General features: G+C 39.8%; 2 protein-coding genes across 2 annotated transcripts in view; both read right to left on the bottom strand.

The window, feature by feature from the left end:
* LOC126161695 (NADP-dependent malic enzyme-like) overlaps positions 1-11,300 on the bottom strand; it is a 395,549-nt gene extending 384,249 nt beyond the window's left edge. Inside the window, exon 1 of the mRNA XM_049917710.1 lies at positions 11,194-11,300. Within this exon, the coding sequence (XP_049773667.1) occupies positions 11,194-11,285 (92 nt within the window). The 5' untranslated portion in view covers positions 11,286-11,300. The remainder of the gene's footprint in view (positions 1-11,193) is intronic.
* Positions 11,301-12,078: 778 nt separating this feature from the next.
* Positions 12,079-19,304, bottom strand: part of LOC126161696 (NADP-dependent malic enzyme) — a 75,140-nt gene continuing 67,914 nt past the window's right edge. Inside the window, exon 12 of the mRNA XM_049917715.1 lies at positions 12,079-13,160. The gene's annotated coding sequence lies outside the window, so the exon portion shown is untranslated. The remainder of the gene's footprint in view (positions 13,161-19,304) is intronic.

The following is a 19,304-nucleotide window of genomic DNA, read 5'->3' on the forward strand; positions in this document are numbered from 1 at the left end:
GTCGACGTAATCCGTCTGCAATCCCGAAACTTCATGGCATACTCTTTACGCCGGGAAAATTTTTAAGAATCACATCATTTCAGTTGTCATCACGGCAGCACTGACGCGTTCTCTGCGTTGTTCTAGTGGTTTTGGCAGGGGGATACGTAAACGCGGGCCTTAATGTAACCCCAAATGAAAAAGTCACAAGGGGGAAAGGGGAAGGTACAGAGCTACATCATCTTAAATACTACGCCCACCACTACGGAAATTCGTCGTTTAGCTAGCGACGAACGTAAGTGTTCCAATGAGGAGGCTGTCCCGTCTTGCTGGAAGATGAAATTCGCGGAATCGTCAGTCAGTTGCGGAAACAACACACAACTGCAACACATCAAGGTACGAGGTAGCTGATACAGTCTTCTCACAGAAGACAAACAGCGCATACAGCTTCTTCCGTGACGCTACAGAGAAAACATTAACCCTCGGTAAATCTCCTTCATGCGCCACAATTTCATGAGGATTTTCAGTGTCCCGCACTCACATTGCGTGGCGGTTAACCTTCTTCGACATATGAAAGGTTGCTTCGACACTGAAGAACGCCTTGTAGGCGAAATGTTCATCATCAAGTGCTTCCTGCATTGTGGTACAAAACTGATCGCGCAGGGCATAATCTTCGGTTTTAATTGTTGTACGAGCTCCAGAAGACTGTTTGAAAAGTAACTGCCGTTGCAGAATCTTCCACACAGTTTACTGCGGTACCTCAAGTTCGTGGCTTGCGCGGACTGTTGATTTTTTTGGTCTGTTGCTTGTGGCCACACCTGGTCGACCGCTACTTTCTTGTGCACAGACACAACCTGTACTTTTCTGTTTACAGAGACAACCTGTGTTTTTAAATTGCCGACACCAATGCACAATATTCTGTTTGCATGGTAGTTCCCGTCCGTAATTCCTTCTCATTGCGCGCTGCAAAGATAATCTCTCATATTCCAACACACAAAAACTCTTTTCTTGCTTTGTTGCCATTTTGTCTGGACACCTAGGCACAGCACTCGTAATGCCAACTGATGGGCAAAATGCAAACTCAGTCAATTTACGGTTCTATTCATGCATCATTAATATTTGTACATGTAATACTTTGGAAAATACACAACTCTGAAAACGAATGAATAGTTTATGGTAGCCCTGTATTATCTGCCACACCCTTTTCCAAATGAATAATCTTTGCATGTATCCCATAACAGACCCGTTGCCTGACGAGTCGTACAAAAGGCGGATGAGACAAAAGGGAACACTAAAGAGCCGTAAACTGACACAAACCAGGCAGGACACTGCCGCGAAACACGTATAGTGCGGAAACCAAGATCGACGCCAAGTCGATAGCCTCAACGCAATAGAAGCGGGCGTTAAGTCTGCAAGTAACGTGACGTAACGTGCCTCTGGATCAGTAATGGTGAGCGAAGCTTTCACACGACAACAAACAACCCAACAGAGTTCCAAACAAAGCCCAGGCCCAGAAGTCGAGATAGTAGTTATATTCGAGGGTCGACGTGACCACGGCTTCAGAAATGAAATACGAACCGTTTGAGCCATCTGCCGTGCTAGTTACTTATTTCGTTAGAGACTAACGGCTATCCCATTTGACGTGTTATCTTCGTCCGGTTTGCCAAAATCGGAAATGCACTAGCTAATCAAAAATATCCGGACTTCTATTTGTGGACATTAAGAGGTGCGCACACCCTTCGCTTCGCCTTTATGACGGCTTGAACCTGCTGAGGATGCTTTCAATGAGGTGCTGAATGTGGAGGAATTGTGGCCCACTCTTCCTCAAGAACCGAAACCACAGAAAATTGGACGATGCAATTTTGGGCGAAATCGACCTTTTGACCCATCTGGAGGGTGCTCAGTTTTGTTCAGGTCGGGGCTCTGGGCAGGTTGGTCCAATTCAGGAATGTTACTGTCTGCATGTCACTGCCTCACATATGCTACTTTGTGACGGGGTACAGCATCAGGATGATACAGTCATTGTCTCTGAACTTCTTCTACTCTATGCAATACACTGAGCTGTAAAATATGTTCATACACATCCGCATTTAGCATTTCCTTAAGCGCAATAAAAGAGCTACACCCTAACCACTAACAACTCCCCCATACCATAACACCATCACCTCATCCATACTTCACTATACACACTATACAGTATACAGGTATTTGCCAAACCCAAAATCCCCATCGGATTGCCACAGGGTATAATGTGATACGTCACTCCAAACCACTCCTTTCTCGCCATCCACTGTCCAGTGGCGTCGCTCTTTACACCACCTCAATTGTCACACAGCAGTAACTATGAAAATGTACATCTTACTCGTAGGAGATGCTGCTCTACCATTGTATCCCATTCCTTTTAATTCCACATGCACATTCACTGTGCTAGCTGGACTGTTGATAGCACTTTGGAATGCACGACTGATTGCTTCCACTGAGTTCATTTTTACAACCACACTCCGTAATGTTCCTTGGTCACTGTCCATCTGTACATGAGATCTGCCTGGTGTTGGTTTACATGTGATTGTTGATTCCGTTTCATTTATCAAATGTTCAAATGTGTGTGAAATCTTATGGGACTTAACTGCTAAGGTAATCAGTCCCTAAGCTTACACACTACTTAACCTAAATTATCCTAAGGACAAACACACACACCCATGCCCGAGGGAGGACTCGAACCTCCGCCGGGATCAGCGTTTCATTTATCAATCACATCAGCAACAGTCGACTTGGGCAGATTTACAAGAGTTGAAATGTCCCTGATATATTTATTATGCAGGTGACATCCAATGACTAATACATGTTCGAAATGAGTGAGCTCTGCTTACTGACCTATTCTGCTGTTAATGTTTGTCTACTGACAGTACAATAATTCTCGCCTCCTGTGCTGGAGGCTCTGCTTCCAATGACATCTAGTGGTCAATTCTGCATTATGTAGAGGTGTCCATATACTTTTTTTTAATCAGATAATGTATGAGATGTACTAATACTGTCGCCACCACTGTGTCTCCGTGCCGGTGGAGTAGCGTAATATTAAGAGATATGGACGCACTTTGTATGCTACTCACACCACGAGGAGATCTCACCTCAAAGCGTGGTATCTCACTAACCTCTGCAAAGATGTTGGGAATAGGTCTGGCCCTACGTACTGTAGTGGCCACTGTGAATCCCTCCCTCGTGACTGCATTTAATGTTCTTAAATACACCGGAGTTAAAAGCTTCTGGACGGTAGTAGGTTTCGGTTGAAGTGTCACTGCGAAGTATCATAGTTCGATGAAACTTTGACCATACATGGAAAGAACTGCAACAGTGTAATTCAAAGGTAATTGAAGGAAATACTCTACGAGACGAACAAAAATGACATTTTTATCAAAGACGATAATTTCACTTAAGTCTCCGCGATTTATGATGGTCTCCTGGACATTACAAAAGGGAGGACATAGTTCTTAATAGGTTGTGTGAGCACCAAGGATGCCAATACATTGTCTACATTATGCTCCCATACTGGCCCCAAGGCTGGTAAGAAGAGCTTATGATAGAGCGTTCCGTTCCTCCGCCAGTGCAATTGAAAACTGCTCAATGGTGCATGTGGACATGCTACAACAGATCTTCACTATGAATTCCACACCTGCTCGAAGAGATTTAAGTCCAGTGAATGGGGAGGCCAGTCGAAAAGGTCCTACAGTTTAGCTGTGGTCGCACATTTTCATCCATAAAAATAAAGTCTGGGCGGTATGGAAAATTGGCAATGAGCGTTTGGCGTCATTGGCCGGAAGGCCCCTTGTGGTGCAGGTCCGGTCGCCTTGGTGCAGGTGGTAAGGCCCCTTCCAACCGGCATTGCCGCCGATTTGTTCATGTTCACTGCACTACCCGCCGTCACACTGTGGTCCAACAACAGTTCAAGGACCGTCTTCTCCTCTTCCTCAGAACGAACGAGCAGCAGGAGGTCGTCCGCATAGGCACGACATTTGAAGGTGTAGCCCCGTAGTTCCATCCCAGAAAGAGAATCGGTTAGCCTCCCAATTAATGGTTCCAACGCTATCGCGAACAGCAGCATCGAACAGGGCAGCCCTGGCGAATGGATTGTCGAATTTGAATGGGCCCTGCTATACGCCAATTAACCTGTACCAAGGATTGTGCGCCCCCATATCTCCTTCTAATGAGACCAGTAAAACGGTCTGGAAATCCCATTTGTTGCAGTACAGCGTACAGATAGTTGTGGCGCATCTTATCAAAAGCACTGTCAAAATCAACCGCCACCATCGCCGCTTTATGCCGGCACTCCTCCGCCAGCTCTATCACATCACGGCATTCGCCAGTAGCTGTTTGCACATTCACCGATACACCCGGTGTCGTCTGTTCTGGAGAGAGAACGCTACGAATTAACATACGACATCGGGACGCTAGCAACCGTGCAAAGATCTTATAGTCGGCATTAAGCAGGGTGATGGGGCAATAATGTGTGACCGTAATTCCTGGCTTCGGTTTATGTACTGGCACCAAGAGGCCTTCCATAAAAGCCGGTGGAATAGGCGCATCGGAATTTAACATCTCGTTGTACATTTCCGTCCATCGCGGTGCCATTTCGTTGCGAAATTCTCGATAAAATTCAGCAGGAAGCCCATCAATGCCCGGGGACCGATTCAACGCACCTTGTGCGATCGCATCATGTACTTCCTCACTGCTAATGGCTTCCAGTAAGGTTCCCGCCGCAACCTGCAAGGAAGCTAACGGCATACAATCCAAGGAATTATTTATTAAAAATATAAGTCTGTACATTTAAGAGTACGATTTTGGGCTTCGACGCGGAAGTCCAACTTACATCAAAGATAAAATTTATTAACCTAAAAACCGACATTATACGAAGTACCAGGTGCAGTTGTGGTGGTTATGGAACGGCACACGGTCGGGATATCATAACATTCATTATTCGTGTTGTTCTAGACTGCTTGGAATCTTGTTGCTTGTTAGCAAGTTGATGTTAGTAGTAATTATTGGTCAGTTCTGTTCCAAATACCTGACGATACTTTTGACTTCTTTTGCTCCTGTCATATCACTGTCTAGATCAGAGACTTCTACCATTTTAGCTTACCACGGCCACATTGGAAAAAGACGAGTATTTTTGGGCCTGACATAATATACTTAATACTAATCTCAGAAAAAAAGAAAGGAATGAACCAATGAGAGAATAGCATCGTGTGCCTTGAGTTTCAAGAAAATATTCAATTTATCCTGACTTTGCACACACGGAATTTTATGGGTTTTTGTTTAACCAATCGTGAGATAGATCCTCACTTCATGGGCAGCATTGATATTTGCTTTGCGCTGCATGCGGCCCGCGGGTTGGACACCCCTGGTCTACATTATCTGTTACCTCTTTCCTTTCACAAAGTCCCTTTCCGCCAGGTTAGCTCAGGCTACTTCACTTGTCTTGAAGTATAATGGTAAGCAGATACTCTCTGGATCTGGGAGGTCCTGTTTCGAATCCCAACATTTTTAGATTTTCGTGAAACTGGGATTTTTTGATAATTTTTAGTATTTTGAAAACTGCACAAAAAGGGGGAATTCAAAATTATCCAATCGTCCGAACATCGTCCTCCTCCCTCCCATAGACATCTATGATTGGAAGGTTCTGAGTTCGAAACCTAACACTGGTGTTTTTTTTAATTTTCACAATTTTTTACATTGTAAATAACTACCCCCAATTTATTATATTAAAATAGCGAACACATGACTCACACGGATATTTATGGTTCAGAGCCCCAGGTTCAAACCGAGTGAGGTGGCGCAGTGGTTAGCACACTGGACTCGCATTCGGGAGGACGACTGTTTAATCCCGCGTCCGGCCATCCTGATTTAGGTTTTCCGTGATTTCCCTAAATCACTCCAGGTAAATGCCGGGATGGTTCCTTTGAAAGGGAACAGCCGACTTCCTTCCCCGTCCTTCCTTAATGGGATGAGACCGATGACCTCGCTGTTTGGTCTCTTTGCCCAAACAACCCAACCCAGGCTCAAAACCAGTAGAGAGAATTTTTTTCGAAATTTTGATGCTTTCTGCTGCGTCGGCACTTCACTAGTACCTGTATTCCAAGGCATCTCATTGCTTTGTGGCGACATCAGTAATCCACATCTCTGCAGTAAGTGGAGGTACCCAACGCTGACTATAAAAAATATTTTTGCCGCAGTCGGCATAGTGGCAGTTGTTGATAGTTGTATACTCTCTTTTTCTGTTTTACCCTAAGCGAGTACCACAGAAGTTATTAGTGAAATAACTGAGAAATTATTTTATATGGCGAGATATGAAAAACGAGTTGGCACAGTGGCAACAGTGTGAACGTAACGTCGGGAATAATGGATTCGCTGATGCAATCACCAGAAACTGGAGTTGGGACGAAAGAACACTTGTCACTCGATCTAGGATCACATCCACAACTATTAATTCGCTGCAAAATGGAATGATGGATGGAAACACATGGAAATGCTAAGCATCTCACATTTTGGGAGACATGACCATAATTCTGGTTCACGCAAATTGAAAGCATATTTTCACCGTCATCGGGTATCCAGTAATGCTGATCGAATCAATACTGTTGTTTCACTTCTGGATTTGGACGTGATAAAGGAAATAGCAGAAACCTCGTAAAGTTAAAATGCGTAAAGTTACTCTCATACGTTGGTACACTATATCACCAGAACGGCGATTACAAAAAAAAATTCGCACAAATATGGGTGACATAACTCCGTCACAACTGCTCGAAACTCTACAGACACCAGAAAACCCTGTGTACTTCTGCCTAAACAGTATTTTACGTGTATTATTGCTTCGCAAACTTACAGACCATCATTCGCACTGTCATTGCAGCACAAATAGACTTGACATTGCAAGTCTTAGCAAGGAAAGAAGACGCCATTGTAAACAGCTTATGTAAGGCTTCTGCGTGTACTAGAATCAACAACAGCCGATACTGAGACTGTGGAATGTGCACAGTTGTGGAAGCTGAAGTCACTGACTCCAGAGTATGCATGAATACTTTACAACAACGCAGCATCAGAATGATGGACACTCAGTCTAACAGTCCTGTCAGACATGGAAACCGAAGGATGTTTGTTCACTGAGACGTAAAAAAATGTCCTAGGGATGATGTGATGTCTCTATCCCTCGTTTCGCTGTATTCTGGACCCTACAGAGTAAATGCACGAGGGAGTCAACAATATCAAGAGTGAAAAGAACAGCAACCAGGAGACAAGTCTCAATAGAGTGGTTCAAACCCGCGTACATCGTCGAGGGTGCACTACTTTCTCCTCCCACATCATCGCAGTCCAACGTAGAGGCAAGCATTTCTGCAGATACTTTCGCTGAACCTTTGCCCACAGAAGAAGACAGCAAAGTAACAACCATGTAACAGGAGCAACATTTGCTGCACCAGCCGTTTCCACAAGAACCGACAGGCAAACCAAATGCAACTTCACCCACTTACTGGGGGACTCTGGTTTCAAAAAATGGAGGAGGCGGGAAGGGGAGGGGGTAACTGATGAAGTGACATCGTTAATTCACTTTGCCGCAATAAGTGAGCAAATCCACCACTGACTATAAAATGAATCTTTGCCACAGTTGGCATAGTGACAGTTGTTTACTCTTCTTTTCTGTTTTAACCTACAATAAAAGTTTTAGTGAAATAGCAATTATTTTATGTGACGAGATATGAAGGACGAGTTCCCATAAGTTCTATCGATTGAAATTCACGCTCAGGATGTCTTTGTTTCGAGTCCTGACAATAATATTTTTCAGTTTTCACAATTTTCTCATTTTTAGGGAACTTTTGCTATTCTGATGCTGCGCAAGTATCTTCTGACTTCATGTCACAGGTTTGATTCCCAGTTGCAGCAAATAGCCAAATAACAATGGCAGCTATTTTTGCAGTACAAGTGTCTCATTACAAAATTGCATTGCACCCCAGGTATCAGCACAAAAGGTTCCCCTTTCATCATGTTCTATGTATGACAACCAGCCACTCAGAATTGAGTGAGCACACACCTTAAATCACACAGGTACCAAAAACTTGAAGTCAAAATGCTCAAAGAGTCATTCTCTCTCTCTCTCTCTCTCTCTCTCTCATCTGCCACACTGTGTCAAGAAATGGGAACTTAACATCAATCATCCTCTTGTAGACATCAAGAAGCTGTCTTGCACTCAACCCTTCCTTGCTAAAAAACAATACACACCAATGATTGTATAAGACTGTGCCATCCTCTTGCTACCAATGTTAGGAAACAGAAATATCAATACAAACAGACAACAATGACCAAAGTCAACTGCAGGTCAGAGTGAGTGAGTGATAACAACTAATGGATCAAGTGTACTCTATAGTGGCCATCAGAATCAGAATTGTTACACTTGACAAGTGTACAACATATACGCTCTCCTCTGGTTGTCAACATACTTGTTGACAATGGTCATTTGGGGTACTGTAGAATCGAAATTCATCGTTGAACACAATGTTACACCATTCATCAGCAGTTCATGCTTTCTGCTCACAGCACCATTCCAAATGCAGACACCTGTGTTACGGTGTTAACAGCAGCTTAAGCTTGAGGTGGTAATTCCGTAATCTGACTGTCGTTAGTCTCTGACCTACGGTGGGGGATGACACAAAAATGGCTGAGTGTCCATTTCTTTTTCTTGCATGACAGGCACAAACGTGAAGGGATTATGAAGTTCTTAGTGCACAATACAATAATCACCCCTTGCAGTGATGTTACATGGTTGACTGTCCTCACATAACCATGCAGTTCAACATCAGGCCAGTGTCACATCCCAATGTCCCATAGTTCCAGATAGTGCACGATTCGGTCAACTGGGCAAACGGAGAACCTCAAGGATCCCCTTTTCAAACCCTGTCAGGAGCTAATAACTCTTTCTCATTTGAGTATGCAGTGTCTTCATGTCCTTTACACTAATCACTCAACATCAGATGCTGTTCATGCCCACTATATGTCCTTCCACATCTGGTAACAACTCTAAATTTGAACAACACTAACACCCTCTGGTGGCCACTTTGTCACAGAGAATTAGAACTCTAATCAATTATGTAACTGCTGATGGTGTGTAAGTGTACGGCATTGCATTGACACCCAACCCTGTCTACTGGTTGCTTCATTTTTTTGTCAGATAATGTATACTTTAGCTTGACTACCAGTTCTGAAGTGTCACACTGCCTACTTGCTGGTTAGCCCCCCCCCCCCCCCCCTCCCGTGCATAATAAATATTTATTAAGACATTAACTGACTTGAAAGCTTTCTTTTTATTGACTAGCACTAGGAACGTGTTAGTAGCTGACAGTGAAGTTCAATAAAACGTAAATAGAAATATAATACACTTAAGAGAGACTGCCTCAAAGGAGGTGACATACAGATCTCTCACAACTGGCTTCATTCAACATAAATGCAAAAATACTATTTCAAAAATGCTTTATACAATTCCTATGGAGCTGTCCATAATTTCATGTTTTGAAAGTAACTACTGACCTATCAGAAACCAAAGTCTAGAGACTTGTATCATTTTCAAAATAAGCAAAGCAGCATAGGAATACCACTCTCATATAGCAGGTCTTGTCTCAATAAAAGATCTAATAGATCACTGAATAGTATATTTTGTGGATGTGCGACAGCCAAGTCCTTTCAGTAAAAATATCAGTGGTCATGAGTTATCATGCCACGTAACAGTGCACTTCACCTATAAAATGTAATGAAATCCATTAATAACCTTATAAGCCCTTATAGGTGTAAAAATGAATTTAACAATGCCATTACAGCTGGACGGTACATTAGATGCCTTAAAATAAGAGAACTAATCAGTTTTACTTGTTGAAAAGATCAACCCTGCTTTCATCTGAAGCCATTAGGAGAAACTATAACAAACCTTTCAGCAAATTAACTGAGCAAGGGACTGAACCTTGCTTATCCAATCTCTGGAATTATTGTCATAATAATTTTTTCATTCAGATGGACTAACAACTATTTCTCAGTTTAATTCAATGAAAAATATATTTTTGGTGCCAATTGTGGTCAAATATTTGCAACACAAAATAATTTTTCCTATAAACAGATTTTTTATGAAGTACTAACGCAAGGAAGTTACTAAACACGCAACACAACTAGGCATGAGATCTTCATGTCATTTGGAGTAACTAAATAATAATCAGGTAACCACAATTAATAATCATGTAGTAAAAAAGAAAAAGAAAACAGACCTCACCTCCCTCCCTCCCATCCCTACCTCGTCCTGCCACTCTTCATGTTCATGAAAAAAATATGTTTATTTCTTTTGAAGTTTTAAATATGAATGGAACACATTTACTTGGAACTTGGGAGAAATTGGGAATGCTGAAGTCTTGCTACAGTTTTCAAGTCATTCTGAAATGATTGTAACACATAACATTTGGTCTTGTGTTTGTACTAAATATTTAAAGAAAATCAGAATTACAGTCTTGTTTCAAACACCACACTGTGTTGTTTTTCATGATTCATGTTTTCCTATTAAACCAAAGACAATGTTACTACCAACAAAATTAATTAATTCTGTGAAGCAGTGTGATTTTTTTTAAATTTTATTTTTGCATGAAAAAGCTATCAGTTAGCACCATCACTGTAATATTATTAATGGGGGATGGTTTTGTGTACACTTCATGGTGTACTTTTAAATGTAAGAACACATTCCACAAACATCAAAATAAAATTAATGAACAGTTATATGAAAATTGAATACTTTTCTGATGTTATGATTTTACAATAAATCTGATACAGTTCTCATGTTGGAGCAACTGTGAGGAAAAACTATAACGCCTAAGTGAAAGTAAACAAGGAAATGTTAATGAAAAAGTAAATCGATCATTTGATGGGTACACAGAACTGGTACTGCACTGTTTAGTACAATGACAAAATAAACAAAATGGATTGAACACTTCATTAAAAAAATATATACTCATTTATTGTTTGTCTATTTAGATAGTGTACTTACGATATTGGGTCTACAAGTGAACAAACTTACTAAACTGTCATAAAATATTTGGATAAAGCAAGCAAAATTTGCTGTTTGTTTATTTCTGCTAACCAATTATGGATGACAAGTGATTGAAAATTTCATTGATATTATGGCACACAGTGGTAACTGACCTCGGTTTCCAATGGGTTGCACTGACTGTTGTTATCTCTGCCTTGTTTCTGCCACGAGCTTTGTCAAGACACACTGCTACAGAGTTGCCCATGACCAGTCATAGCACTCCAGCTGACAAGTTACTGGACACTGCGGCAAGCAGAGCAAGACTGCAAGGCCCACAGAGCCCTGTTGCGCAACACCTTTTCTCTCACTGGCACGGCAGCCAGCCTGCCCTACTCACTACAACTGCAGTGAAAGGTGCCATAACTTCTAACATACAAGTACATAACAAACTGTTACACAAATCAATGAGGGTCACCAGAAGCAGTATTTACTAAATGCTAATTGCTATAACAAAATAAACATATCAAAAATTTTCAGCTTTTTCTTATATGTCCTTGACATTCTTTCTGTTGCAGATAGCATGTTAATGCTTTCTGGTTACTCCCATGTATTTTTACATTAAATGCTATACATCTGATGACTATTAATTGCAAATCATGTCAGTAATGTTCAGGGTTTCTGTCTCACTACCCTAACAATTGTGTCCCAGATCAAATACTCCTCGTACAAAATAATCAGAATAATGCCTGAACAATCAACAATAACAGATATGATGTTTTTATGCTCTTTGGCATGTTGTATCAGTGTTTTGCTGTCACAACTAGTTGCCACACAAAGTAGGGTACTCAGTGGATTTTTATTAAGGCTCCGATTTTTTTGTAACACAATAATTTAAAACATAAAGAGAGTTTAATAAATAGTGTTACCTGGTTTCATCCATAATGTTATAGCACTGAAAGTGTTTGCTTGTTATAAAATGTGATAAAACTCCAAATTGTTTTACAACTGTCATTAACCAAAATTTCATAGAAAGTATGTACACATACCTTTCATAACACTTTAAGAAAATTCCACAATTTATTTTTGTTTAAATTCCAATGTTCCCTGTGAATGATATTTTCAGCTGTGTAGTCCAGTGAAAGAAAACACTTTGAATGACAGGTAGCCGAGATATTCTCATCGTGCATGAAATAACTGTCTTCATTAGGCCCCATTAACACATTTACCTATCATCTGTTTAAAACATCGAGAAAAAGCCACCACACAAAATTCCAACAAAGTAAAATTTAATTGTTATTGCAATTTCACTTATGTGCAGTATAGAGTTTCTGTATACCGTCAACAGTGAGGTCATTAGAACAATTACATAAGGATGCAGGAAGCAGCTGGCAGTGGCTTTTTCAGCAAAATCGTCCCAGATTTGCCACATCTGCGTAAAGAAAAGCTAAATCTCAATAGGTGGGTGAGCATTTGAAGCTCATTCCTCTTGAATGGGATCTCAGCACAATTACCACCGTGTCATCTTGCTCTTTTTAAACAGATTAAGTGGCAATTCAGACTACTATTATTCTTCTGTTTAATCCTTTTACTGTCTGTTCTGTCACTGTCTGAAACACACAAATTTGTCAGCTGGTTCTATGACCTCACTGTAACTTGCATAACTTTATTTTTGATATGTTGTTTACACTTTACTTTGGCCTCAACATTAATTATCTGTTCTACTTTCAAACTTGTTCTTTAAAATCACACATTTGTTGCTGACATTTGTCTACACTACAGTCAAACAGAACAATGCCATCAGCAGAATGAAGGTGGTTCACATATATTCCATTAACAAGTATTCCTTCATTATGGCTAGGTCTGTTATTCAGGTGTGGCTGAAATGCCATCACAAGCTTTCTCAGAATATACAAGTTACATTGTAAGTGGTAATCTGTACTCATTTCATATTTCTGTAATTTGGTTCATAACTTGTAAGTCATCTGTTAGGCTGTAACCACTTCTAAAGCCACCTTGTTCCTCTGCTTGCTTCCAACTTAATATATTTTTATATGGATGCTGATACTTTTAATGGATATCTTGTTCTTTATGGAGTAGATGATGAGAAGCCTATATAGTTCTTTCACCATCTGTCCCCTTTCTTGAAAAAGTAGAGAAATTATTATGTAGTTTCAATTTTTGGGAATAGCTCCATTTCAAAAACATTATGTGTATAATTTTGCACGTTACTTTCGTATTATTTTCCCTCTAGATTTAATAATTTGCATTGAAACTTCATCTCCAGGCACCTTTCCTTTGTTCACACACTGAATGGTTCCATATACTCATAGGCCTACTTCTTATGCATGACTTACAGCACAATGTAATTACAGGAATAAATAAATCAGCAACCATTTTCTTTTATGCATATTAATTGTGTATTGAATTTTAAAAATATATTTCTTTGCAATTTCAAGGCTGTTTGTCTAATGAGGAATGTATGCATTTACTTACAGCATGAATTACCTATTTAAATTTTTAACACTAAGCAGGTAAAGGCTTTTAACTATGAAGATATAGAACCACTTCAACAGTTTTTATATGTAGGGCAGCTGAATACAAGAAACTGGATGGACAGCAAAAGAAATAAACAGAGATGTAAAAATTACTTGGAATGGTCTGGCGAACTAGGCATAGTTTTCAAAACTAAGCTCCTGGTGTGTCTGAAAAAGTATAAAATATGTGTGTATCACCAGTTTTGACTCACGGCAGTGGGACACAGTGTTTCAGGGAAAAATTAATAAATAAATTTGGTCAACATTAATCAAGAGAGGCACATCAAGAATAACACGGAGAAACAGGAGAACTTACAAACTGAGCAGGAAACCAGCAAGATTATAAGATAAAATGGAATGCAGTGCAGTGGAGGTAATCGGGCCGTGTAGCCCAGAAATGTGTGGTAGATGTACTTATACATCAACATTTATACTCCGCAAGTCATCTTATGGGGTGCAGCAAAGGGTACTTCTGGTACTATCAATCTTTCCCCCTCCCTGTTCCATTTGCAAATGATGTGTGACAAGATGAATATCAGTGAACTTCCATATGGTCTAAAATTTCTCTGATTTTCTTGTCATCATCATTTTGTGAGATGAATGTTGAATATCATCTCATGTTTGACTGGAACATATGCTCTCTGAATTTCAACTTGTAGCATCTGCCTTTGAAGTGTGTTGATCATCTCTATAACACACTCACATCAAACAACAATCCCATGATGAAGCATTCTTTCTTCGTTAGATATTCTATCTTGCATTAATCTATCCTTATGAGAGTTCCTAAATTTGTGGTGAATTGTTTTTCCTTAAGTTCTCCCTCTGAATTTCATCTTGGGATCTGATTTTCCTAAAATTAGTTTTATGTGGACATTTCACTTTAGGTCATATCATGTGGTTACTCCTAGGAATTTTGCAACAGTTAATATTTCCAATGATTTATCACAAACAGTGTAATGGAAAGTATGTCTCCATCTATCTGTGAGCAATTCGTTACATTCTGCAAGTATTCCTGCATTTTACTAGACTTCTGGCTTTGCAATGTTCATACAGAAAACAAAATTGTCTATGAGCAACTGCATGGGACTTAGAGTGTTATCCACTAGATTAGGCTGTTCCAGCTCAAGTGCCTGCTCAAACACATCCAGGTGGCCACAGGAAGTAGTAGGCAAACAGCTGGCACTTGGGCATTCAGATAGCAGGGTTGTAGTTTAATGATTGTACTGCCCTTGTCTCAGGCCAGCAGGCTGTTGTGGCCAAGTGATTTCCACATGTGCATGCCATATGGGACAGTGTTGGGGCAACCTACTTTGGGGTACTCTCAAACTTACAGATACATCTGTTGATTCTGTTTCAGGAAGAATGACAAGCCAGGTTCTAACAGGGAGGAAGTATTGAATCTAATCAGTAAGATCTTATTTTGTTCACTGGATGGCGGTGCAGAACTGCACCGAAGGCCTTCTGGGACTTGAGGAACAGAGCAACAAACTGAGTGCCGTTGGCTGCAGTGCTCTGGATCCTAAGAGTGAACAGAGCTAGCTGAGTTTCACAGGATCTCTGTTTGCAGAATTCATGTTGATATTTTTAGAGGACATTTCCATTCCCCAAAAAGTGTTAATGGGTTTTTGCATAAACATATTCCATAATTATATGACAGATTGACATCAGTGAAGTAGGTGTATAATTATAGGCTTCTTCAAAATGGGAATTCCCACACTTTTTGCAATCATTAGGTACCCTTTGTTGTACCTGCAACTTATGATCAATCACTGTTACAAGGAGAGCAAGTTCTTTTGCATATTCTGTGTACAATTTAACGGGTATCTTATTTGATAAAGATGCCTTTTCCCTGTTGAACAGTTTCAGTTGGTTTTGTTTTTCATGTTCCCATACCTCAAATCTCCCATTTCAGTGTTCATTTTGTGATTAAAAGGAGAAACTATATTATGATCTTCTGTGATGACACTATTTTGAAGAATCAATTCAGTGTTTTGACCTTTGCTCTGTCATCTCCCATTTGGTACCACTTTGGTCACTGAATGAACAGATCATTTCAACCGGGTCACTGCTGACACAAAGCAAAAAAAGTCTTAAGATTACTCAGATTGGTTTTAACACAGCTACTGAACCACAGTTGGTCTTTTCCATCCCTTTAAACTTTGTTCAGCATACACTAATTTAAGATTTTTGTATAATACTTCTGAATTTTATCCATTTTTGCTCCACATCTTTATCCTCAGAGCTAATTTCGACTCCACAGGTACTCTGTTATTTATATTATGTCACTCTTGCTATGCAATTATGTTTTCCTTACTTTCTTAACACATTTTGTAGCATGTAGTCATTGATGCTACCTCCGGCTTATGATCACTTAGCTCTCCTTTATATTAAAAAATCTGAAAAGTTTGGGTCTGTCTGTTGCTAGGTGGTTTTCTCTATCTGCTTGACGAAATTTTCAGAGAAGACTTTCAGAACAGTTTCACATGAATCCCTACGTATGGCATCAGTTTTAATTGCAGTCTCTTCCATTCTATAACTGGCAAGCTGAAAACTCCCTGCATTACAATAGCATGATCAGGAAACTTACGATATTCTGAAAGTTCTCTGAAGTGCTCTGCCACCACAGCTCCTGGAGTAAATACTCTAAAAAAGCAGTCAAGGCCCGTTTGAACTGCCTTTTCCTTCTTTCTTTTTAAGTCATCAGTCTTCTGACTGGTTTGATGCGGCCCGTCACTAAATCCTCTCCTATGCCAACCTCTTTGTCTCAGAACAGCACTTGCAACCTACGTCCTCAATCATTTATTGGGTGTATTCCAATCTGTTTTCCTCTGCAGTTTTTGTTGCTTAATGTCACCCAAATTATTTCAAGGAAGTACTTTTTAGCATTCAGGAAGATCGACTGAGAATATGACCTGATGGAAGGTGAGTTGATAGCACTATGAAACTAGCAGAAAAACACAGACACAAGTAGCTGAAAAAATAGAAAAGTCTAGAAGAATCCTTTATAGAGTTTGGATGTCAAATGGTTGACAGTGACAATGATATATTTTTTGCAACTATTTTCCTGCTTCCAAATGATGTATATGCAAAAATGATAACAGAGTGGTGATATTTATCATAGAAAGTGGTACATCCCACGTATTGTACAACTACAGTCTTAAGGTCGATTCACGGTTGATGAAGCTGAAAAATTTGCCGAAACATCCCACAATATATTTCAAATGGTGTTCACGTATGCTGTGAACAACATGCAACAAGATGGGACAGGACAGAATTTCAAAGTCAAGGCTTGTCAGGAAGAAAGTTTTGATATTGATGTTGGGGGCAATAGTGGTGTCTGTTAACATGAACACTCAACTATTTTTCTGAAATCTCTGAAGTGTTAATGGTGGATTTTTTGCTTTTGCCCCTTTTTAGTTTTTATTGTATTATTTTGCCTGGCTTTTATGACATATTTTAAATATTCCATGGTGACTTAAGACATTGTTTTCGTGGAGAGTTCTTCCATATTCTTCCATATTTTCCTGGGTGTACTACAAGTTCCCATCTTCTTTTCTGTATTTATGCTTCTTTGGTTGGCTTCACAGCTACACTTGCATCAAGTAACATTCTCAAGGAGTGTGAAATTTGGAGAATATCTCTATAGATTATAAAAACGTATGTATGATGTTCAGTATCTGCTCCTAAATTACAGGATCAATTTGAATCAAACTTTGTACACAGTTCACTTTCTATCTGGAAAGAAACAGTGTACGGACAAGAGCCATATACCTCTCAAAAACCTGGTGGGTTGGAGAGGCGCATAATGTACTGTGCACAAATATTCAGACTTTATTCATCCAGCATTTGAAAATGAAAGCACTTAGCGAATTCCAACACACTTTATGCCCAAATTCAAACCATTACAAAGCTTTTACTCATCAACATACCCCTGCCCACAAAGCAACAGGAGGACAAAGCTTCTCACCAACTACAATTTCGCTGTTCATGCGGTAAAGCTGCCACTTCACACATGATGTGCTTAATTTATTACTTCCTTACCACTAACTGCATTTGTAAGCATTTCACAGACAGTATCTACATATACAGCGGGTGTACGTGAACAGGGAAAAAAATTCCAGGTTTTTCCCACATTTCCCAGTTAGAAATGCACTTTCTCAGGTGAAAATACACTTATCCATGGGTGAAAATACACTGTACCTCTGGTGAAAGTAGTTTTTTCCAGTTTAATAACAATATAGTTTTTCTCAAAGCTGTGAAACTTCTCAAGCCTTTGAATGGTGAAGGGTTTATACATCAGCGTAGAGCTTCTGAGCACTTAGGAAATGAAACCTAGGGAAAAAAACAATGTTTTGGAAGGTCTTTAACATGCAGAAAGATGTACACAGCATATTTTGATATTATAAAAGTATAAACATGAACTGCATCGAATACAGCACAGTAGCTTCCGAAGCATTTCTGTCGGCCAATCACAGTTCAAGTCGCATGATCTACCAGCCAATGACAGCAGATATTCAGAGCACAGACACATGATGTAGTTAGCCAGTTGCAACATCAATGTTACATAGTGCAAACACACAAATAGAAAAAGTTAACGGTACAGCTACAAAAAAAAGCTAAGCTTTCTTTGCCTTTTTTCCGAGGGTGTGTATAGGCAGGATCCTAGGGGCACAGCTTAATATTTCTGGATAGGCGATTATAAATTTCACTGCAAGGCACCGAAAATTTTGTGGATTACCTGGCTGAAGACATGTTCCATCAAGCACTTCGACTTTTCCACAGAAATTCCTGTTACAGATAAAACTGCTCAAGAACTCACTTCACATATTTTTTAAAGATAATTATATATTTTGCCATTGTTATCAATTAATTTTTAACCTGTTAAAGGAATAAATAATACAAAAAACTAAGCTAAAAACTTGGTCTTTTTTAGTGTGTGTTATTTAAAATAAGAACACTTGGTGAATTCCAACACACATTTAACTTAAATTCAAATCCTTTCTAAACTTTCCTTACTTACATGCATAGCATAAATTATTCAACACATTAACTCATTTGTAAAGCAAACAACGTTTGAAGCTGTTTCATACAGGGGAGTGAGATTCTTTAAGGAACTGCAGGTTTACCTGTTATTTACTGTCTGGAAAAAAGAAGCATAACTCAGGAACACATGGAGCAATTTCAACCCTATTAGTTAAATACGCAATGTTATTTGTATAAATATACTATGGGAATAAGATTCTCCAGTACCACTAGAGTTACGGGTGTGGGTAAGGACTGGTGAAGTAAAAATTTTCAAAAATGTCCTATTGGTATTTATTTCCTGCATTTACTGGACTTGGATGCTTTAAAAGTATGAAGTGTAATTTGTCTCTTATTTTTGCTGTTCACAGCGTCAAGCAGGTTGTGAGAATGAGCACTCAGTGAGCCAATAATTGTGTTGATGTGTTTCAGGAGATAAGATCAAGCCATACATCTGAATACCACAGATGAATTTAACATTCTCTCTGGAGTTGTATGGTATGAAGAATCAGATATATGTATGTGCAATATGCATCACATACACTTTATGTTCAACATCTCCTCGTAAGTCCATCGATCAATTTCAACCAAACTTTGTACAGATATTACTTACTAACTGAAAAGAAATACTGAGGAGGTAAAAACCACCAACCTCCCACTGTGGTGGGGGTGGGAGTATTGGGCAGAGAAGTGAGGGGTGAGTACGTACACGGAGGGGGTGGATGAGG

This window comes from Schistocerca cancellata, chromosome 2 (genome assembly GCF_023864275.1).
Source record: "Schistocerca cancellata isolate TAMUIC-IGC-003103 chromosome 2, iqSchCanc2.1, whole genome shotgun sequence".
NCBI lineage: Eukaryota > Metazoa > Arthropoda > Insecta > Orthoptera > Acrididae > Schistocerca > Schistocerca cancellata.